Below are 23,731 nucleotides of genomic sequence, written 5' to 3' on the forward strand. Positions count from 1 at the left end.
TCCGTGGAGTCCCCCGCTCTACGCTCGCAGCCCTGCCGGTCCTGATGGTTGGTATGAGGCCCCTTTAATTAGTGCTGGCAGCTGCTCAAAGCCGCGATGCGGGACCCGCGGAGCGGGTCCGGCGAGGCGTGGCGGCTGCAGCTGGCTATTGCGGTGATTATCGCTGGAAAGTCGGCTTTGGTAATGGCAGTCCGCTGTTGCCTTGTTAATGCGGCCTTTTTATGGTTGTGAAGGCGGGGGGCGGTGCCGGCAGGGAGAGCAGCCCAGCTGGGATTGGGCGCGCGGGGACTCCTGGTCCGTGGAGTCCCCCGCTCTACGCTCGCAGCCCTGCCGGTCCTGATGGTTGGTATGAGGCCCCTTTAATTAGTGCTGGCAGCTGCTCAAAGCCGCGATGCGGGACCCGCGGAGCGGGTCCGGCGAGGCGTGGCGGCTGCAGCTGGCTATTGCGGTGATTCTCGCTGGAAAGTCGGCTTTGGTAATGGCAGTCCGCTGTTGCCTTGTTAATGCGGCCTTTTGATGGTTGTGAAGGCGGGGGGCGGTGCCGGCAGGGAGAGCAGCCCAGCTGGGATTGGGCGCGCGGGGACTCCTGGTCCGTGGAGTCCCCCGCTCTACGCTCGCAGCCCTGCCGGTCCTGATGGTTGGTATGAGGCCCCTTTAATTAGTGCTGGCAGCTGCTCAAAGCCGCGATGCGGGACCCGCGGAGCGGGTCCGGCGAGGCGTGGCGGCTGCAGCTGGCTATTGCGGTGATTCTCGCTGGAAAGTCGGCTTTGGTAATGGCAGTCCGCTGTTGCCTTGTTAATGCGGCCTTTTGATGGTTGTGAAGGCGGGGGGCGGTGCCGGCAGGGAGAGCAGCCCAGCTGGGATTGGGCGCGCGGGGACTCCTGGTCCATGGAGTCCCCCGCTCTACGCTCGCAGCCCTGCCGGTCCTGATGGTTGGTATGAGGCCCCTTTAATTAGTGCTGGCAGCTGCTCAAAGCCGCGATGCGGGACCCGCGGAGCGGGTCCGGCGAGGCGTGGCGGCTGCAGCTGGCTATTGCGGTGATTCTCGCTGGAAAGTCGGCTTTGGTAATGGCAGTCCGCTGTTGCCTTGTTAATGCGGCCTTTTGATGGTTGTGAAGGCGGGGGGCGGTGCCGGCAGGGAGAGCAGCCCAGCTGGGATTGGGCGCGCGGGGACTCCTGGTCCGTGGAGTCCCCCGCTCTACGCTCGCAGCCCTGCCGGTCCTGATGGTTGGTATGAGGCCCCTTTAATTAGTGCTGGCAGCTGCTCAAAGCCGCGATGCGGGACCCGCGGAGCGGGTCCGGCGAGGCGTGGCGGCTGCAGCTGGCTATTGCGGTGATTCTCGCTGGAAAGTCGGCTTTGGTAATGGCAGTCCGCTGTTGCCTTGTTAATGCGGCCTTTTGATGGTTGTGAAGGCGGGGGGGCGGTGCCGGCAGGGAGAGCAGCCCAGCTGGGATTGGGCGCGCGGGGACTCCTGGTCCGTGGAGTCCCCCGCTCTACGCTCGCAGCCCTGCCGGTCCTGATGGTTGGTATGAGGCCCCTTTAATTAGTGCTGGCAGCTGCTCAAAGCCGCGATGCGGGACCCGCGGAGCGGGTCCGGCGAGGCGTGGCGGCTGCAGCTGGCTATTGCGGTGATTCTCGCTGGAAAGTCGGCTTTGGTAATGGCAGTCCGCTGTTGCCTTGTTAATGCGGCCTTTTGATGGTTGTGAAGGCGGGGGGCGGTGCCGGCAGGGAGAGCAGCCCAGCTGGGATTGGGCGCGCGGGGACTCCTGGTCCGTGGAGTCCCCCGCTCTACGCTCGCAGCCCTGCCGGTCCTGATGGTTGGTATGAGGCCCCTTTAATTAGTGCTGGCAGCTGCTCAAAGCCGCGATGCGGGACCCGCGGAGCGGGTCCGGCGAGGCGTGGCGGCTGCAGCTGGCTATTGCGGTGATTCTCGCTGGAAAGTCGGCTTTGGTAATGGTCGAGTAGACTATTCAAGACACCAGACGTGCAGCTCTGGTAACGTTATGATTTTTCTAGGCCTGTGTCAAAAACCAAATATGTGATCTGCATGTTACACAATGTGCTTTGCAAAAAGCACATTAACCCTGTATGTAATGAGTTATAACTGTGACTGGACACTAGAAAACACCAATCTCTCTAAGAAGGGCATTAACCACCTTACCATTATTATTATCTCCTGAAAATTGCTGGGCACACAAAGGGCTCTGCTGCAGGTGCCTTATCTCATAAGATATTTTTAAAGTGCTGCTTCTTTGTGACCATTTAGGTCAAATGTGTCCTTGTTGCTAATTACTTTGTTGTAGAATTTAAAAAAACATCTAAATTGAAAATCATACTTCGTTTTTCAGGACTCAGCCTCCATTCCGCTGTCACTTGATCTCCATTTTATTGGTTCCCAGACGTTTTGCCATTTCCAGCACTTTTTAAGTTAATCTGCACTTTTAGCAGGCTTGCTTGAATTTTGCTTGTTAGCGGTTATTTTTTTTTATAGAACACACGTATCCCATTTCCGGTGATTATAGTGGCCTTCCTGTGGCCCATACCTGCTAGCTACGGAGTCCGATTCATCCAACCGAGCATTCGAGCGAACGCGCTCCACCCCCACCTGCGCGTTCCATCCGGCAGGCGCGCGCTCGTGACGCCACTCCTGACCGGTTACTAGGAGCAACAAAGAAAGTTGCAGTCGCGTCCTAGAGACGGCGCGCTCCCGCCGCCTCTCTCACTCTGACCGTAAGCCCGCGCGCCAGCCTAAATGGTGAGGGCAACGGCGCGAGACAGCGGAACCCGGGCAGAGCGCGAGATCCTGCCCCTGCAGCAATGCCTCCAGAGCCCGAGTGCGTCAGAGGAAGCTTCCCCATTCTGCCCCGTCTGCCCGAAGAGGGTGAGTTAGGGGAAGAAGGGATATTGCTTTCAACTATCTGTTATAAAGTTACACGTCCCAGCAATCACAGCCTCTCCTCCAGTGAAGCTTCAACTTTCTCTGAAAGGTGTAATGCTGCCTGTACCCTGGCATCGCCAATTAATTATACCAAAGGGCCCTCTTTGCTGCTCATCTTCCCTGTGCACATGAATGCATCTTTCACGTTTCTTTCCTAATCACCGCCGTTCGCAGACATAACTTGTCACAGGATATGGAGTCATTTTAGTAACCTATCACAGAATGGTATAGAGTTTTAAACTAGAAGGACTTTCTGGTTTAGCTTAAAGTTCTCATTCAAATTTGCAGCACTGAGCGAATAACTTGGAAGATTGGAAGCTAGACGTGTTGTTTTTGTTAAATTTTTGGTCTGGTTTGACAGTACAGCTGTCTTCTGGGCGTATTGTTTCTCATTTTTAGGTCTCCTTACAGGCACCATTGCATGCAATACTTACGCATGACAATATACCCGAACCAGACAGGAGACTCCCGATTTTTGTAGCAATTTTTTTATTTAGTCTGTTTCCTGACTGAAATAGCATGTCCTTCAATAGAACTCAATGGGGGAAATGAATTCTCCCCATTATAATTTTTTTTAATTTCCCCCTTTCCTCTTTAAAATATTGGCATGTATGATTATACGCTACCGGACAAACACAGAGAAAGAAAGCCACCAATAAACGCAAAGTAACTGAAATTGACATAAAAGCCATCTCATCTTGAGAACAGGGTGACTTTTATGTCAATTTCAGTTACCTTGCGTTTATTGGTGGCTTTCTTTTTCTGTGTTTGTCCAGCTCACAGGAGCTTTTTGTTTTCACCCTCGGTAGATTGGTCTTTCTCTTTGGATATCTCCTGTGTGTCAGCGCTGCTGCACCGAATACTAGGAGCGTAGCTCCAGGGGGTGTTTGGGGTGCTACACCCCCCTAAAAATGTATTCTGTAGCAAATATTTGGATACAAGGGCCTTCAGTCGGGCAATGTGAAGTGTCTGTGGATTTCACCTTGGATTTTTACATTCCTACACTAACAAAGGCACACAAACTCTCTAGTCTATGTATGAAAGGTCTTAACAAATGTTAATTAGTTTGAAAAATATTGTGTTTTAAGTACACCTAATAATCGGCACTCCTCTCTCTTTCCACCGCCTCTCAAGCACCCTCCTGTCCGGCTTCTCTTATAATGTGTTTTAACAAGATGTCCCAACTTGATTGTTAAGAAATCTGAAGCTCAACCCCCCACACACCCCCAATCATACTGACCAAGCTACACCCCTGCCGAATTCAGGAGCTGTATTTACTGGTAAGGTTAAACTAGTTATACTCAATGCCTACTCTAATTGCATCTAACATTAACATTTCAGAAAAGTGCGCCTTTCTGGTTATTGAATTCACAGTTCCTCATTTGTTCCATTTGTAGTAGGTCATCTACTTATAGGAATTAACAAAAATATAAAATGACACTACAAAGCTCACTAAGATTATGGAGGACGGTGTCTGATGCCCTACGATTAAAACAGGCATTGGCAATGCCAGTCAATCTCACCTGTGTGTAAAAGAGTGTTTTAGTGTCTATGCTGTAAAATAATAAACACACTATTACTAATACAAGATTGAAAAAAAACTCTCCAGTGTATTCCTTTAATTTACCACCAAGCAGCACCATTTGCCATTGACAATGCTAGTTTAAAACAGACGTAGTGTGCACTCTGGCTTTACCCAGGAGGAGAGTATCACTTTCTCACCTAATGTTGTTGACGGTTTTATATATTATTCCATCTTCCAAGGGGTACATCCATTGGAATGGCTTAGGGACTATTTTATGTCTGAAAAGTGCATATATTCTTCACTCTGTCAGATCTTTATATCCTATATTTATTACACATAGAAACTTTTTTTCCAGCATTTGCATATCAAATAGGGCTGCCTTTAATGTGCCAAATTCCCTTTGTGCATGAAAGAGATGTAAACAGCATTTGTGAATGCCTGTGTTTATGCACATTGAAGCAGACCTATTGCTTGTGCCAATGCTTGTTCCTCAACTGCAGCCCACACTATCCAAACAAGGGTCCCTTGTTAACCATACATGCAAATTATGATTCTGTTGTTTAGGGACGATGATTATAAAAGTGCCTTTATTGTCCACGTTGCTCACTATCTGCTTTCGTTCCTCAACGCACCTTCTAGTTCTGCTGCCTTATTTAAGGGAGTTGTGATGATGAATATTTAATGGGGTATCCTCTTCTCTGACTGGATTTTAACTTCCCCCTATCCGTTTTGTACCTTTTCTTGCTATCCTTGATGTCCTGAAGTAACCACAATGCTACCCATCTTACAAAACTCCATAATAAATAAACAAATTATACAAAAGTCTGCTTTAGTGATCAGTGATTCTATCAGTGGGACAGTAAGACCATGGTATGGAGGTATTACACAAAGCAATACCTCTTGGACAGAGTGATGCTGCTCCATGGTGTCACCTCAAGAGAGGGCTCTCTCAAGCCTGTCTCAAAGGGTACATGGGACTCCCAGGCATATCCCCACGCTCGGAGGTTTCATGGTGACCCACCTTTTCCCCTGCTTACGGTGTCCTCATTTAGATCCATCTGAAAGCTGTTGTAAATGTGGGTGTTGTATGTCCTTGCAGATCTAGCCCATGATTCCAATACGGTATACAGTCTTGTCAGTTTAACATGCCATACTTGTTTTGCTTTGGGGTGACCTAGGGGTACTCATGGCCAACCTACCTGCCCGTCGATCTGTGATAACAAATGGGGTCTCCTGCTGTTGGTTATTTCCCCTAGCCTGGTCTTCTGATTTCATGCCATAACCTTCTATCTTGAGGTAAGATACTTACTAGTAGGCAGTAGCTTCCTTGATGAGGCTTCTGATGGGTGGATGCTGCATGTTTAGGACAAACATGGTTATCATTCACTGAGAGCCTACTGCCTATTATGGAGGGAGCAGTGGGGGCGATCAGTGTTCTTCTCCCAGAGAGAATCTCTACCCCAGCTGGAGCACACCTCTCAGGTCTGCTGGGTGGGGCAGCATGTAGATGTGCCATATTCAGCCGTATCCCTTGCCTTTACTGAATACCAACATGTTGTTATGCAGCCTGTGCGGTAGGGTGAAAAATTGACAGATTTTGCTCGTCTACATTTGGATGTATTTCTGAGTGGTGTCTGTGTCTCTCCCCAAGACTACGTACAAGGTGTGGGCATTTTAAAAGCATCCCATTTATTCCCAGTGGGGGACCAAAGAGGCTCTTTCCTCTGGATGTGGGGCGCATCTCAATGGCCTCCTCAAGTGATGTTTTTATTCTCATTTGGCCCTTCTTTCTTGAACTTTCCGTTTTACTCTTCAGTGCCTCTAGTTTTGTCAAAAGGAAATATATGTGTAATTAAAAATTTGCAAACATTCGTGACAAGGATTTTCAATTCTATTAAGGACTAGGAGGCGAGGATTATGCTAGTCTCATTTCTTTATTTAGAAATGCCCAGCAGCCATGTAATAAACTACATTACCCAGAAACACTTGGGTCATAACCATAGAGTCTGTACTATAAATAGCCATGTAGACAATCCCACTTCCTCTTTCTTTGGTGAGAAGGAAATCCAGGAGAGCAGAAAACAGTACAAGAACGTCAATGCAAAAAGCAAACCCCAGTCCAGGGCAACGAAGGAAAGTTCAACACAGCAACTGCCGAAGGGAAAACAGGAAAACAATCTTCAAAGAAGAAGGCAGGAACATCCACGTCGCACCATAGGGACGTCATTTGGGATCAGATCCTGAAAAGAGATACAAAGCCGTAATACACGTCCATCATATACAGGAACATGGTAAAGAAGGGTGGGCAGAGAAAAACTAGTCAATGGCAACATTAGAACACAGAGTAATTCTTTTTTTTTTTAAAGTTTTTTAAAACCTTTATTGTGCAGATAGTAGCATACAAATACGGGCCTACAACCAATTAGGCCGGCCACAAAACAATCTGAAAAGCACGTAATTCAATAAAGAGGTTTCACAGCAGTCACCCAGTATATTGCGAACAAGTAGTTCAATCGTAGAGGAGCTGAGTGGGACCGCCGGATGCTGGATCAAAGAAGGTTAATTTTATAATAGAAGTTATAGCAGGATCAGTTGCAGTTTAATCATCTGAGTGCCCATAGCGGGCCACGAATCAAGCAGCAAAACATTAAGGCAGCAATAAAAACGGTTATCAGCAATAGTCTACAGCAATCAGAATATGGATGCCATATTTCCAAGCAGTACCCATCGTAGCCCGCCACGTGCACCCAGACCACCAAATTATTGTACTTATACATAACTGAGTAACCAGAACGGCAAAAGGAGTTACAGTCATTCTCTATACTGACCCAGAAGATAAGGAAAGGAGGAACGCTAAAAAAGAAAGAGAAAAAGGAACGCCGTGCTGCTGTATGCGCCCCCACAGCGATAAGGGCGAGCAAAGTGACTGGGGACCACATTATTGGGGGTGGGGTGGTCAAGTCAGGATATATGTACAATCAATATCGTATAAAGTAAGAATACCTCACGCCCCCCCCCCCCACAAGCAATCACACCGTGGGAAACCCGCACAGCCACAGCTTCCTAAGAAAGGGACACAAAAGAGCCGTAGAAACTAAAAAAAAAAAACGGTCAGAAAAAGACCCCAACCCACCCACCCCACCCTGCACCCCTGCAGAAGGCTACGGCCTACCCCCCAGCAGCGTGCCTGTCGCCCTAAATAGGAGACCCGAAATATAGGAAAAGTTAGAGAGAGGGAAAAGGAAACCAAAGAGACAAAAAGGAAAAATAACCAGGGGAGAGGAAAGCCATCAATCGAACCATTCGGCCCCTACCCCCCGCCATCACACACATTAATGCAACATCAAAACGAAATCGACATAGTCTTCGGGTATCATAAACCTTCGAAGGAATCGTCCATAGTATCATGGTTGAGGGCACTTCTCATCTCCATCCACCAACCATTAGTCCTCCGGGTCCAGAACCGGCTCATCCCTGTCCTTTCCTAGCCATCGCTACCGCGCGTGGTAGAGTAGTGGGCAGCAAACAAATCAAAGTGGAGAGGCCGTATGGTCGAAGCAGGACAGACCATGGGAGCGAACCAGAGGACTCCAGCAACCAGCGGCCAACACAGAGTAATTCTTGAACATTCATCAGTAAGTATAATGAACAAACAACGGTTGGGATAATCCTCGCCTCCTAGTCCTTAATAGAATTGAAAATTCTTGTCACGAATGTTTGCAAATTTTTAATTCTATGTCAGGACAGGAGGCTCCGATTATGCTTGTTTAAAGCTTATCCACCACAACAGAAGCAACATTAGTAATAGGCGTAAAGTAAAAGGTTTTGAAAACAGAATCAGATGACCAGTCAGCAGCCTTCATAATGTCCCACAAGGTGACTCCCAAAGAGAAGGCCTCAGACGCCATGGCCCCACGGGCAGAATGAGCACCAAACACAGAAACATCAATGCCAGCTTCCCCCATAAGCCACCGTACCCATCGCGCCAAAGTGGCCGCGGTAACTGGCGAAAAGGCTTCTGCAACGCAATCAATAATTGACCTTGCATATCAGAGCGAAGAAGAGAAGTACTCCCCTCATAATCTTTAAGGCATTGGACCACACAAAGATTGGGACGAGCAGGAAAAGAAGGGTAAGAAATGACCTCAGTATTGATCTTAGTGCGCCTGGAGAGGCGAAATGTAACACCCTCAGGAGTGAAGCGATGTCCAGCTAAATCCAAAGCACGGACATCCGATACCCGTTTGCAGGAAAGCAAACACAACAACATAGTAAGTTTGGCCGAAAGTTGTTTGCGAGATAACAAAGAATTGACCGGCCAGGCTTCCAAGAAACGTAAGACAATCGAAACGTCCCACAGAGAAACATATTTGAGACGTGGAGGAGTAGCTAGACGAATACCTTTGAGAACCTTAGCCACTAGAGGATGTTCTCCAACAGGTTTTCCATCCACTCGAAGATGACCCGCAGAAATAGCGGAACGGAAATTGTTTACAGTGCGGTACGCCAAACCAGAAGAAGATAAAGAAGCCAATAAATTGACCATCAAAGAGACATCAGCTGATGTTGGATCAACTTGCCGTTGAGCACACCAATCACTCCAACGTTTCCATGACCCTCTGTAACGTTTGCGAGTACCTGGGGCCCAGGCGTTGCTGAGAAATCTGGTAGCGTCCGCAGGAAGGCCTGAGACCGCCCAACGTTCCCCGAAATCCGCCACGCCAGGAGAAGGAGAGAGCCTGACTGAACCAGGGGATGCGGATTCTGAAGCGGATCTAACAGGAGATTCCACTTCTGAGGAAGAAGGAATGGCATTGCGCATGCCATTTCCAGGAGAACAGGGAATCACGGCTAAGCCCTCCACAGAGGAGCAACCAGAATCAATTCCGCCTGAAAGCGCGTCGCATAAGCCAGAACCCTGGGGATCATCATGAATGGGGGAAACGCATAACATAGGGACGTCGGCCACGGTTGAAGGAAGGCATCTGTGGCATCCGGTCTCCAACTGAAGAACTGGGGAAGTTGGGTGTTGAGACGGGTTGCAAAGAGATCGATCAGACAAGGGCCCCAAGCCCGAATGAGCAGACGGAACACACGAGGGTGGAGTCTCCAGTCGCTGAAGCCCTTCATATACCTGGAGTTCCAATCCGCCACAAGATTGCGACAACCAGGAAGGTACTCCGCAATAACTGTGATCTTGTGCTGAAGACAATGCCAAAACTCCTTGGCAATCTCCGCCAACAACCTTGACCGAGTCCCTCCCAGTTTGTTGATGTATCGAACTGCTGATACATTGTCCATCCGGGGAAGTATGCAGCAGTGGGACTGAAGAGGCGACAGTCACTTGATCGCAAACGACCCCGCTAGCAATTCCAAACAGTTTATGTGGAGAGAAAGTTCCTGGGGAGACCACCGGCCCCCCGTCGAAATCAGGCCGCAGCGGGCCCCCCAGCCCCAACGACTGGCATCTGACTCGATCACAATTTCCGGAGAGGATCCGAAAAGAGCCCGACCGTTCCAGGCTTCCATATGATCCAGCCACCATTGCATTTCCGACCTCGCCTCCTCCGAAAGAGGAATCTGATCGGAGTATCGTAGGTCCCGTTGAAGATGCTGAATCTTCAGACGCTGCAACGCACGGTAGTGCAGCGGAGCCGGGAAGATCGCTTGCAGGGAAGACGCCAAGAGACCGACAACTCGTACTAACGATCTCAATGACACAGTCTGACTCGAGATAACGTAAGTCAATTCCCGTTTGATGTAACAAATCTTCTGATGGGGCAACAGAAGCTGACAAGTGAGGGAGTTGACCCTGAACCCTAAGAAATCTATCACCTGAGTAGGATGTAGCACAGACTTGGGAACATTCACCAGAAAACCGAGGGATTGAAGAAAGTCGATAGTCCACTCTAGATGGGACATTAGCTTGACAGGACAATCCGCCAGAAGGAGGATGTCGTCCAAATAGATGATCAAGCGGACCCCGCGACTGCGGAGCGACTCCACAACCGGACGCAACAGCTTCGTGAAGCACCAAGGTGCTGACGATAGGCCGAAGGGTAGAACCTGATATTGATACCAAGTCTGAAAAAACAATAAAGGAGTAAACCCTCGTGGGTAGAGAGAAATGTAACTCTCTTACAATGAGCACTAGTGCTCTGGTTAGCACATTTTGCCCCAACCTGTTACTGGATAAAGCATATCCTTATAGAAGACCCCTCACTCACCAACCTAGTTGGTGACATGCTTCATCATCGGGGTCCCACCCCATAGGCCGAGTGCCTACAGGGTGTGCTGCGACACCTGATTACAGTGGAGCTGGTTTCGTTTTTATGTGTACAAGACTATCAAAATTGTGTATTAAAAAGGGCCAACACTACTCACTTCAAGTATTTATTCTTGAGCGCTTGAACCCTTAGTAAAAATAAAGTGTGGCACCTTTGCCCAATTAGGAAGGCTTTGGTGTCAAAAAGTCGTGTTAAAATATATAAAAATAGCGAAAGTGTGCTATGTGAATGTGAATGTACAAAACTATTGTTTAAAAAGGTCTACATGTTTCAACCCAAACATGGATTCAAGGGTTTTCGTCAGGACCGTAGGTGATTTGAACTGGGTGGTCCGCCCACGCTAAGGAGCGTCCTGCCCTAGTTCAATTTAGAGATCTTAAATAGGGATCTCGTGCAAAAAGGTGCGTTTTTCACTTTTGAAAAAACGCTTGAAAGCGAAACTCTCGCTTCATAGGCACCAGCGTTACCAAGTGGACAGGATTCCGTTCTCTTGTCGCTTCTGTTCATCAGACCGATTAACCTACTTGGTTCTTGCTCGGCGTGCCCCGTGGAGTGTGGGGGACGCACGGGGCACGCCGAGCAAGAACCAAGTAGGTTAATCGGTCTGATGAACAGAAGCGACAAGAGAACGGAATCCTGTCCACTTGGTAACGCTGGTGCCTATGAAGCGAGAGTTTCGCTTTCAAGCGTTTTTTCAAAAGTGAAAAACGCACCTTTTTGCACGAGATCCCTATTTAAGATCTCTAAATTGAACTAGGGCAGGACGCTCCTTAGCGTGGGCGGACCACCCAGTTCAAATCACCTACGGTCCTGACGAAAACCCTTGAATCCATGTTTGGGTTGAAACATGTAGACCTTTTTAAACAATAGTTTTGTACATTCACATTCACATAGCACACTTTCGCTATTTTTATATATTTTAACACGACTTTTTGACACCAAAGCCTTCCTAATTTGGCAAAGGTGCCACACTTTATTTTTACTAAGGGTTCAAGCGCTCAAGAATAAATACTTGAAGTGAGTAGTGTTGGCCCTTTTTAATACACAATTTTGATAGTCTTGTACACATAAAAACGAAACCAGCTCCACTGTAATCAGGTGTCGCAGCACACCCTGTAGGCACTCGGCCTATGGGGTGGGACCCCGATGATGAAGCATGTCACCAACTAGGTTGGTGAGTGAGGGGTCTTCTATAAGGATATGCTTTATCCAGTAACAGGTTGGGGCAAAATGTGCTAACCAGAGCACTAGTGCTCATTGTAAGAGAGTTACCTTTCTCTTTACCCACGAGGGTTTACTCCTTTATTGTTTTTTCAGATTAACTGGGGGACCAGGAGTTCCCACCTCACATAGTGCCTAGCATTATTATTTTCCCTCTCTCTCTCCATTGTTGTGAAAATTGATACCAAGTCCCCAGCCGCTGAAACTGCAGAAAGCGGCGATGGGGACGGAAGATTGGAACAGAGAGGTAAGCATCTTTGAGGTCCAGACGAACCATCCAATCCCGTTCCCGCAGATCCCTCAACAGATGGATGCCCTCCATCTTGAAGTGACGGTAAACCACTCCCGCATTGAACTCCTTCAGATTGAGAACCAACCTCGATCCCCCTCCCTTCTTCTCCACCAGGAAGACTGAACTGGCAAAACTCTGAGGGTGGCGCACGGCCTGCACAATTGCCCCCTTCAACTCCAGAGACTTGAATTCCTCTGTGATGAACTCTTGATTTTGTCTTGAGAAATGAAGGGGAAAGGGAGGATGGGACTGACGCAAGGGATGATAGAACTCGATCTTGTACCCCTTAACTGTCTCCAGCACCTAGGCATCGCTGAAGATTGAGCGCCAATTGTCTAGAAAAAGGCGAATCCTGCCCCCCAGAACAACATTGCATGCAGGAAGAAGTCTCACCTGAAGTGGCGGAATCCTGATATCCGCCAGAGGCGCCACCGGAACGTCCTTTCTTATAGTTGCCACGTCCTTTTCTGGAAGGGGAGAAATTTGAACGTTGGGTGTAGCCCGCATCTTGCTGGCCTCCTCTATGGGACTGATACCCTCTATGGGAGGGCTGCTGTTGACCGCGGCCAGACGAACGTCCCCTATTTCGTCCGGCCCTGGTGAAAACCGGACGAAAGGTCCGGCGAAGAGAGGCGTGGGCCTTATCCACGCCACTAAAGGTGTTGACAAAATTGGTCAATTCCTTTAAAAAGGGCTGTCCAAAAAGCAAACCCTGGGCTGCAGGGCCTGACTCAGAAGTTGAAAGCTCTGCCAGCTTAGGGTCGAGCTTGAGAAGAATAGATCGGCTCCTCTCGCTGGAGAGCGCGCAATTGGCATTGCCCAACTGACAAATGGCGCGCTGAGCCCATTCTATCAGTTCATCCGGATCAACCATCCTAGAAGTACTCTTGGCAAGGAATCCGAGATCCAAAATCTTGGTGAGGGGTCCTAGGAGATCCAGAACTTTGTCCTGGCACGAACTCCAGGACCTGTCGAGACCCTTTTTAGGATCCTTCGCAAACTTGCGCAAATAAGTGATCATAGTGGGATCCACCTCAGGAGTGTCCGCCAGGTGATCCGCCAGATCGGGCCTTGGACATTCGGAGCGGAGACGGGCACGCACCTCCTTTTCAAAGGGCTGACGGATGTGCTGTTGCACGTATTCCGTCTCCGCAGGGGACGGTAGCCATGCAGTGGAATGGGGATGGACAATGTCTGCAGGTTCGAATGTGAGAACTGGAGGATGAGATGGTGCATCCACAAAATGTTCCTTACATTTTTTCTTCTTTGGCGGAGGAGGGCGGGGTCAGAAGACGAAGAAGATTGTTGATCATCACTTTCGTCATCTTCAACAATAGTAGAAGGCTTGGCGGAAGACAGAGACTGCGCCAACTTCTTGAAATCAGAAGCATGGGGATTACTTGGAGAAGAAGAGGACTTTTTAGCCACAGGCACCCAACCCTGTTGTTGGGCATATTTGGTCAAATGTCGCTTCAAGGGCGTGATTGCGCGGACTAGCGCCTTATTCATGGAGTGTTGCACTCCTCTGTCAAGAGCTTCCACTAGATCCTGTTCCAGGGATTCAGGAGCCTCTTCCTCAAACTCACCTTCCTCATCATAATAGTAATCACTGATAATGCACGATAAACGTGAAATATGCCCACAATATGAGGAAGGATAATAATTGCCAAAGGCAAATTTCACAGGGGAGTGAAAAAACCCTCACAGCAAGCCAAAACAGTATAAATATACTGACAAAGTTCAATAAAGAGTGGAGGGAGGGCTTACTGCCACACAAAAAGCGTCACTCTAGGCAAAGCCTATGCTGATTATTACAGCCGCGGACCTATTTCAAGTCTCCGGCGTCAAAGGGGTTGATTCCTGAGGCTGTGGGCGTAAACGCCGCAAGGACGTCCTTCAGAAGAGCTCCCGTGACAGAAAAATACACGGAGCGCCGGAAATTAGCTATCGCGCATGCGCGAACACCGGCTGCCTGCCAGGAAACCGGACAGCTCGCGCAAGCCGTCGAAACCCCAAAACTCCACTTCATAAGAGCTAGAAGGGCACAGGCACAATGCGCCTGGCCCCCGGGAGGAGACACTCGCTCCCAACCGTGCCACGCCGCCAGAGGAAAAGCGGAACCGGGAAAGGCAAACGCAGTGAAAACGCAAGCAGAGTGCGAAATACAAATCAATAAACAATGCGCCAGCAAAGCAGATATCAAGCAATACCATAAACAATAGCAAGGTAAGAGAAGTAGCACTTAACTGGCTGCGGAGCAGCAAAGAAAGAGGAAGTGGGATTGTCTACATGGCTATTTATAGTACAGACTCCATGGTTATGACACTTGAGACTAGCATAATCGGAGCCTCCTGCCAGTGGCGTCACTAGGGAGGTGCGGGGGGTGCGGACCGCACCGGGTGACACCCTCACATGGGGTGACACCATGCTGCTCCCCGGCGCTGCAGACTTACTACAGCAGCTGGCTCCGTCAGATAGTCACAGTTAAATCTGTCTCTCCTATGAGAGACTCTATGAGATGCTACAATGTTGCAATCTGCCGCTGCGACGGACCCGGCGCACCCCGGGTCCTCGGCGCGGTTGTCAATCACTGAAGACTTCCTGCCCTTAGCTCAACAGAGCAGAGGCGAGGGGGGGATTATCGGATGTTGGAACCTCAATTCCGGCTGCCTCCAGAACACAGGAAGGAAGTCATTAGAAGTGGCGGGGAACTGGAGAGAGGCAGAGAGTCAAGCTTCTGCTGCCTCGGGGCCTAGGGTGCGTTTAAAAATGTAATTATTACTGCGGCGCCCCACACCTGTCCATGACTGACTCTCAGCATGGGCCGCCCGCGCATCAGGCAGTGTAAACATCCATATTGCAGCAGTGGGAGAGTCTGGAGACCCCCCTGCAGCTCAGTGACGTGATTCCGAGACGAGCGATAGAGAGATAGAAGTAAGTAATGGCCAGGTCTAAGCAGCGCTATTACTAGTAGAACCTTGAAGTGTGTCGTTTCCTCCACTCTGCCTTAATGCACGTAGCAGATGAAAGTATATGGACCCAACGACTGGGAAGACGCCAAGAGACCGACAACTCGTACTAACGATCTCAATGACACAGTCTGACTCGAGATAACGTAAGTCAATTCCCGTTTGATGTAACAAATTTTCTGATGGGGCAACAGAAGCTGACAAGTGAGGGAGTTGACCCTGAACCCTAAGAAATCTATCACCTGAGTAGGATGTAGCACAGACTTGGGAACATTCACCAGAAAACCGAGGGATTGAAGAAAGTCGATAGTCCACTCTAGATGGGACATTAGCTTGACAGGACAATCCGCCAGAAGGAGGATGTCGTCCAAATAGATGATCAAGCGGACCCCGCGACTGCGGAGCGACTCCACAACCGGACGCAACAGCTTCGTGAAGCACCAAGGTGCTGACGATAGGCCGAAGGGTAGAACCTGATATTGATACCAAGTCCCCAGCCGCTGAAACTGCAGAAAGCGGCGATGGGGACGGAAGATTGGAACAGAGAGGTAAGCATCTTTGAGGTCCAGACGAACCATCCAATCCCGTTCCCGCAGATCCCTCAACAGATGGATGCCCTCCATCTTGAAGTGACGGTAAACCACTCCCGCATTGAACTCCTTCAGATTGAGAACCAACCTCGATCCCCCCCCTTCTTCTCCACCAGGAAGACTGAACTGGCAAAACTCTGAGGGTGGCGCACGGCCTGCACAATTGCCCCCTTCAACTCCAGAGACTTGAATTCCTCTGTGATGAACTCTTGATTTTGTCTTGAGAAATGAAGGGGAAAGGGAGGATGGGACTGACGCAAGGGATGATGGAACTCGATCTTGTACCCCTTAACTGTCTCCAGCACCTAGGCATCGCTGAAGATTGAGCGCCAATTGTCTAGAAAAAGGCGAATCCTGCCCCCCAGAACAACATTGCATGCAGGAAGAAGTCTCACCTGAAGTGGCGGAATCCTGATATCCGCCAGAGGCGCCACCGGAACGTCCTTTCTTATAGTTGCCACGTCCTTTTCTGGAAGGGTAGAAATTTGAACGTTGGGTGTAGCCCGCATCTTGCTGGCCTCCTCTATGGGACTGATACCCTCTATGGGAGGGCTGCTGTTGACCGCGGCCAGACGAACGTCCCCTATTTCGTCCGGCCCTGGTGAAAACCGGACGAAAGGTCCGGCGAAGAGAGGCGTGGGCCTTATCCACGCCACTAAAGGTGTTGACAAAATTGGTCAATTCCTTTAAAAAGGGCTGTCCAAAAAGCAAACCCTGGGCTGCAGGGCCTGACTCAGAAGTTGAAAGCTCTGCCAGCTTAGGGTCGAGTTTGAGAAGAATAGATCGGCTCCTCTCGCTGGAGAGCGCGCAATTGGCATTGCCCAACTGACAAATGGCGCGCTGAGCCCATTCTATCAGTTCATCCGGATCAACCATCCTAGAAGTACTCTTGGCAAGGAATCCGAGATCCAAAATCTTGGTGAGGGGTCCTAGGAGATCCAGAACTTTGTCCTGGCACGAACTCCAGGACCTGTCGAGACCATTTTTAGGATCCTTCGCAAACTTGCGCAAATAAGTGATCATAGTGGGATCCACCTCAGGAGTGTCCGCCAGGTGATCCGCCAGATCGGGCCTTGGACATTCGGAGCGGAGACAGGCACGCACCTCCTTTTCAAAGGGCTGACGGATGTGCTGTTGCACGTATTCCGTCTCCGCAGGGGACGGTAGCCATGCAGTGGAATGGGGATGGACAATGTCTGCAGGTTCGAATGTGAGAACTGGAGGATGAGATGGTGCATCCACAAAATGTTCCTTACATTTTTTCTTCTTTGGCGGAGGAGGGCGGGGTCAGAAGACGAAGAAGATTGTTGATCATCACTTTCGTCATCTTCAACAATAGTAGAAGGCTTGGCGGAAGACAGAGACTGCGCCAACTTCTTGAAATCAGAAGCATGGGGATTACTTGGAGAAGAAGAGGACTTTTTAGCCACAGGCACCCAACCCTGTTGTTGGGCATATTTGGTCAAATGTCGCTTCAAGGGCGTGATTGCGCGGACTAGCGCCTTATTCATGGAGTGTTGCACTCCTCTGTCAAGAGCTTCCACTAGATCCTGTTCCAGGGATTCAGGAGCCTCTTCCTCAAACTCACCTTCCTCATCATAATAGTAATCACTCATAATGCACGATAAACGTGAAATATGCCCACAATATGAGGAAGGATAATAATTGCCAAAGGCAAATTTCACAGGGGAGTGAAAAAACCCTCACAGCAAGCCAAAACAGTATAAATATACTGACAAAGTTCAATAAAGAGTGGAGGGAGGGCTTACTGCCACACAAAAAGCGTCACTCTAGGCAAAGCCTATGCTGATTATTACAGCCGGGGACCTATTTCAAGTCTCCGGCGTCAAAGGGGTTGATTCCTGAGGCTGTGGGCGTAAACGCCGCAAGGACGTCCTTCAGAAGAGCTCCCGTGACAGAAAAATACACGGAGCGCCGGAAATTAGCTATCGCGCATGCGCGAACACCGGCTGCCTGCCAGGAAACCGGACAGCTCGCGCAAGCCGTCGAAACCCCAAAACTCCACTTCATAAGAGCTAGAAGGGCACAGGCACAATGCGCCTGGCCCCCGGGAGGAGACACTCGCTCCCAACCGTGCCACGCCGCCAGAGGAAAAGCGGAACCGGGAAAGGCAAACGCAGTGAAAACGCAAGCAGAGTGCGAAATACAAATCAATAAACAATGCGCCAGCAAAGCAGATATCAAGCAATACCATAAACAATAGCAAGGTAAGAGAAGTAGCACTTAACTGGCTGCGGAGCAGCAAAGAAAGAGGAAGTGGGATTGTCTACATGGCTATTTATAGTACAGACTCCATGGTTATGACACTTGAGACTAGCATAATCGGAGCCTCCTGCCAGTGGCGTCACTAGGGAGGTGCGGGGGGTGCGGACCGCACCGGGTGACACCCTCACATGGGGTGACACCATGCTGCTCCCCGGCGCTGCAGACTTACTACAGCAGCTGGCTCCGTCAGATAGTCACAGTTAAATCTGTCTCTCCTATGAGAGACTCTATGAGATGCTACAATGTTGCAATCTGCCGCTGCGACGGACCCGGCGCACCCCGGGTCCTCGGCGCGGTTGTCAATCACTGAAGACTTCCTGCCCTTAGCTCAACAGAGCAGAGGCGAGGGGGGGATTATCGGATGTTGGAACCTCAATTCCGGCTGCCTCCAGAACACAGGAAGGAAGTCATTAGAAGTGGCGGGGAACTGGAGAGAGGCAGAGAGTCAAGCTTCTGCTGCCTCGGGGCCTAGGGTGCGTTTAAAAATGTAATTATTACCGCGGCGCCCCACACCTGTCCATGACTGACTCTCAGCATGGGCCGCCCGCGCATCAGGCAGTGTAAACATCCATATTGCAGCAGTGGGAGAGTCTGGAGACCCCCCTGCAGCTCACTGACGTGATTCCGAGACGAGCGATAGAGAGATAGAAGTAAGTAATGGCCAGGTCTAAGCGGCGCTATTACTAGTAGAACCTTGAAGTGTGTCGTTTCCTCCACTCTGCCTTAATGCACGTAGCAGATGAAAGTATATGGACCCAACGACTGGGAAGACGCAAAGAGACCGACAACTCGTACTAACGATCTCAATGACACAGTCTGACTCGAGATAACGTAAGTCAATTCCCGTTTGATGTAACAAATCTTCTGATGGGGCAACAGAAGCTGACAAGTGAGGGAGTTGACCCTGAACCCTAAGAAATCTATCACCTGAGTAGGATGTAGCACAGACTTGGGAACATTCACCAGAAAACCGAGGGATTGAAGAAAGTCGATAGTCCACTCTAGATGGGACATTAGCTTGACAGGACAATCCGCCAGAAGGAGGATGTCGTCCAAATAGATGATCAAGCGGACCCCGCGACTGCGGAGCGACTCCACAACCGGACGCAACAGCTTCGTGAAGCACCAAGGTGCTGACGATAGGCCGAAGGGTAGAACCTGATATTGATACCAAGTCCCCAGCCGCTGAAACTGCAGAAAGCGGCGATGGGGACGGAAGATTGGAACAGAGAGGTAAGCATCTTTGAGGTCCAGACGAACCATCCAATCCCGTTCCCGCAGATCCCTCAACAGATGGATGCCCTCCATCTTGAAGTGACGGTAAACCACTCCCGCATTGAACTCCTTCAGATTGAGAACCAACCTCGATCCCCCCCCTTCTTCTCCACCAGGAAGACTGAACTGGCAAAACTCTGAGGGTGGCGCACGGCCTGCACAATTGCCCCCTTCAACTCCAGAGACTTGAATTCCTCTGTGATGAACTCTTGATTTTGTCTTGAGAAATGAAGGGGAAAGGGAGGATGGGACTGACGCAAGGGATGATAGAACTCGATCTTGTACCCCTTAACTGTCTCCAGCACCTAGGCATCGCTGAAGATTGAGCGCCAATTGTCTAGAAAAAGGCGAATCCTGCCCCCCAGAACAACATTGCATGCAGGAAGAAGTCTCACCTGAAGTGGCGGAATCCTGATATCCGCCAGAGGCGCCACCGGAACGTCCTTTCTTATAGTTGCCACGTCCTTTTCTGGAAGGGTAGAAATTTGAACGTTGGGTGTAGCCCGCATCTTGCTGGCCTCCTCTATGGGACTGATACCCTCTATGGGAGGGCTGCTGTTGACCGCGGCCAGACGAACGTCCCCTATTTCGTCCGGCCCTGGTGAAAACCGGACGAAAGGTCCGGCGAAGAGAGGCGTGGGCCTTATCCACGCCACTAAAGGTGTTGACAAAATTGGTCAATTCCTTTAAAAAGGGCTGTCCAAAAAGCAAACCCTGGGCTGCAGGGCCTGACTCAGAAGTTGAAAGCTCTGCCAGCTTAGGGTCGAGTTTGAGAAGAATAGATCGGCTCCTCTCGCTGGAGAGCGCGCAATTGGCATTGCCCAACTGACAAATGGCGCGCTGAGCCCATTCTATCAGTTCATCCGGATCAACCATCCTAGAAGTACTCTTGGCAAGGAATCCGAGATCCAAAATCTTGGTGAGGGGTCCTAGGAGATCCAGAACTTTGTCCTGGCACGAACTCCAGGACCTGTCGAGACCATTTTTAGGATCCTTCGCAAACTTGCGCAAATAAGTGATCATAGTGGGATCCACCTCAGGAGTGTCCGCCAGGTGATCCGCCAGATCGGGCCTTGGACATTCGGAGCGGAGACGGGCACGCACCTCCTTTTCAAAGGGCTGACGGATGTGCTGTTGCACGTATTCCGTCTCCGCAGGGGACGGTAGCCATGCAGTGGAATGGGGATGGACAATGTCTGCAGGTTCGAATGTGAGAACTGGAGGATGAGATGGTGCATCCACAAAATGTTCCTTACATTTTTTCTTCTTTGGCGGAGGAGGGCGGGGTCAGAAGACGAAGAAGATTGTTGATCATCACTTTCGTCATCTTCAACAATAGTAGAAGGCTTGGCGGAAGACAGAGACTGCGCCAACTTCTTGAAATCAGAAGCATGGGGATTACTTGGAGAAGAAGAGGACTTTTTAGCCACAGGCACCCAACCCTGTTGTTGGGCATATTTGGTCAAATGTCGCTTCAAGGGCGTGATTGCGCGGACTAGCGCCTTATTCATGGAGTGTTGCACTCCTCTGTCAAGAGCTTCCACTAGATCCTGTTCCAGGGATTCAGGAGCCTCTTCCTCAAACTCACCTTCCTCATCATAATAGTAATCACTCATAATGCACGATAAACGTGAAATATGCCCACAATATGAGGAAGGATAATAATTGCCAAAGGCAAATTTCACAGGGGAGTGAAAAAACCCTCACAGCAAGCCAAAACAGTATAAATATACTGACAAAGTTCAATAAAGAGTGGAGGGAGGGCTTACTGCCACACAAAAAGCGTCACTCTAGGCAAAGCCTATGCTGATTATTACAGCCGGGGACCTATTTCAAGTCTCCGGCGTCAAAGGGGTTGATTCCTGAGGCAGTGGGCGTAAACGCCGCAAGGACGTCCTTCAGAAGAGCTCCCGTGACAGAAAAATACACGGAGCGCCGGAAATTAGCTATCGCGCATGCACGAACACCGGCTGCCTGCCAGGAAACCGGACAGCTCGCGCAAGCCGTCGAAACCCCAAAACTCCACTTCATAAGAGCTAGAAGGGCACAGGCACAATGCGCCTGGCCCCCGGGAGGAGACACTCGCTCCCAACCGTGCCACGCCGCCAGAGGAAAAGCGGAACCGGGAAAGGCAAACGCAGTGAAAACGCAAGCAGAGTGCGAAATACAAATCAATAAACAATGCGCCAGCAAAGCAGATATCAAGCAATACCATAAACAATAGCAAGGTAAGAGAAGTAGCACTTAACTGGCTGCGGAGCAGCAAAGAAAGAGGAAGTGGGATTGTCTACATGGCTATTTATAGTACAGACTCCATGGTTATGACACTTGAGACTAGCATAATCGGAGCCTCCTGCCAGTGGCGTCACTAGGGAGGTGCGGGGGGTGCGGACCGCACCGGGTGACACCCTCACATGGGGTGACACCATGCTGCTCCCCGGCGCTGCAGACTTACTACAGCAGCTGGCTCCGTCAGATAGTCACAGTTAAATCTGTCTCTCCTATGAGAGACTCTATGAGATGCTACAATGTTGCAATCTGCCGCTGCGACGGACCCGGCGCACCCCGGGTCCTCGGCGCGGTTGTCAATCACTGAAGACTTCCTGCCCTTAGCTCAACAGAGCAGAGGCGAGGGGGGGATTATCGGATGTTGGAACCTCAATTCCGGCTGCCTCCAGAACACAGGAAGGAAGTCATTAGAAGTGGCGGGGAACTGGAGAGAGGCAGAGAGTCAAGCTTCTGCTGCCTCGGGGCCTAGGGTGCGTTTAAAAATGTAATTATTACCGCGGCGCCTCACACCTGTCCATGACTGACTCTCAGCATGGGCCGCCCGCGCATCAGGCAGTGTAAACATCCATATTGCAGCAGTGGGAGAGTCTGGAGACCCCCCTGCAGCTCAGTGACGTGATTCCGAGACGAGCGATAGAGAGATAGAAGTAAGTAATGGCCAGGTCTAAGCGGCGCTATTACTAGTAGAACCTTGAAGTGTGTCGTTTCCTCCACTCTGCCTTAATGCACGTAGCAGATGAAAGTATATGGACCCAACGACTGGGAAGACGCAAAGAGACCGACAACTCGTACTAACGATCTCAATGACACAGTCTGACTCGAGATAACGTAAGTCAATTCCCGTTTGATGTAACAAATCTTCTGATGGGGCAACAGAAGCTGACAAGTGAGGGAGTTGACCCTGAACCCTAAGAAATCTATCACCTGAGTAGGATGTAGCACAGACTTGGGAACATTCACCAGAAAACCGAGGGATTGAAGAAAGTCGATAGTCCACTCTAGATGGGACATTAGCTTGACAGGACAATCCGCCAGAAGGAGGATGTCGTCCAAATAGATGATCAAGCGGACCCCGCGACTGCGGAGCGACTCCACAACCGGACGCAACAGCTTCGTGAAGCACCAAGGTGCTGACGATAGGCCGAAGGGTAGAACCTGATATTGATACCAAGTCCCCAGCCGCTGAAACTGCAGAAAGCGGCGATGGGGACGGAAGATTGGAACAGAGAGGTAAGCATCTTTGAGGTCCAGACGAACCATCCAATCCCGTTCCCGCAGATCCCTCAACAGATGGATGCCCTCCATCTTGAAGTGACGGTAAACCACTCCCGCATTGAACTCCTTCAGATTGAGAACCAACCTCGATCCCCCTCCCTTCTTCTCCACCAGGAAGACTGAACTGGCAAAACTCTGAGGGTGGCGCACGGCCTGCACAATTGCCCCCTTCAACTCCAGAGACTTGAATTCCTCTGTGATGAACTCTTGATTTTGTCTTGAGAAATGAAGGGGAAAGGGAGGATGGGACTGACGCAAGGGATGATAGAACTCGATCTTGTACCCCTTAACTGTCTCCAGCACCTAGGCATCGCTGAAGATTGAGCGCCAATTGTCTAGAAAAAGGCGAATCCTGCCCCCCAGAACAACATTGCATGCAGGAAGAAGTCTCACCTGAAGTGGCGGAATCCTGATATCTGCCAGAGGCGCCACCGGAACGTCCTTTCTTATAGTGGCCACGTCCTTTTCTGGAAGTGTAGAAATTTGAACGTTGGGTGTAGCCCGAATCTTGCTGGCCTCCTCTATGGGACTGATACCCTCTTTGGGAGGGCTGCTGTTGACCGCGGCCAGACGAACGTCCCCTATTTCGTCCGGCCCTGGTGAAAACCGGACGAAAGGTCCGGCGAAGAGAGGCGTGGGCCTTATCCACGCCACTAAAGGTGTTGACAAAATTGGTCAATTCCTTTAAAAAGGGCTGTCCAAAAAGCAAACCCTGGGCTGCAGGACCTGACTCAGAAGTTGAAAGCTCTGCCAGCTTAGGGTCGAGCTTGAGAAGAATAGATC

The 23,731-nt window shown here is 50.1% G+C and overlaps 1 protein-coding gene across 1 annotated transcript in view; it reads left to right on the top strand.

Moving 5' to 3' along the window:
* The first annotated feature begins 2,688 nt into the window (after nt 1-2,688).
* Nucleotides 2,689-23,731, top strand: part of CCDC81 (coiled-coil domain containing 81) — a 296,640-nt gene continuing 275,597 nt past the window's right edge. Inside the window, exon 1 of the mRNA XM_086933975.1 lies at nt 2,689-2,882. Within this exon, the coding sequence (XP_086790101.1) occupies nt 2,819-2,882 (64 nt within the window). The 5' untranslated portion in view covers nt 2,689-2,818. The remainder of the gene's footprint in view (nt 2,883-23,731) is intronic.

Source organism: Lissotriton vulgaris, chromosome 8 (genome assembly GCF_964263255.1).
Source record: "Lissotriton vulgaris chromosome 8, aLisVul1.2, whole genome shotgun sequence".
In the NCBI taxonomy this organism is placed as follows: Eukaryota; Metazoa; Chordata; class Amphibia; order Caudata; family Salamandridae; genus Lissotriton; species Lissotriton vulgaris.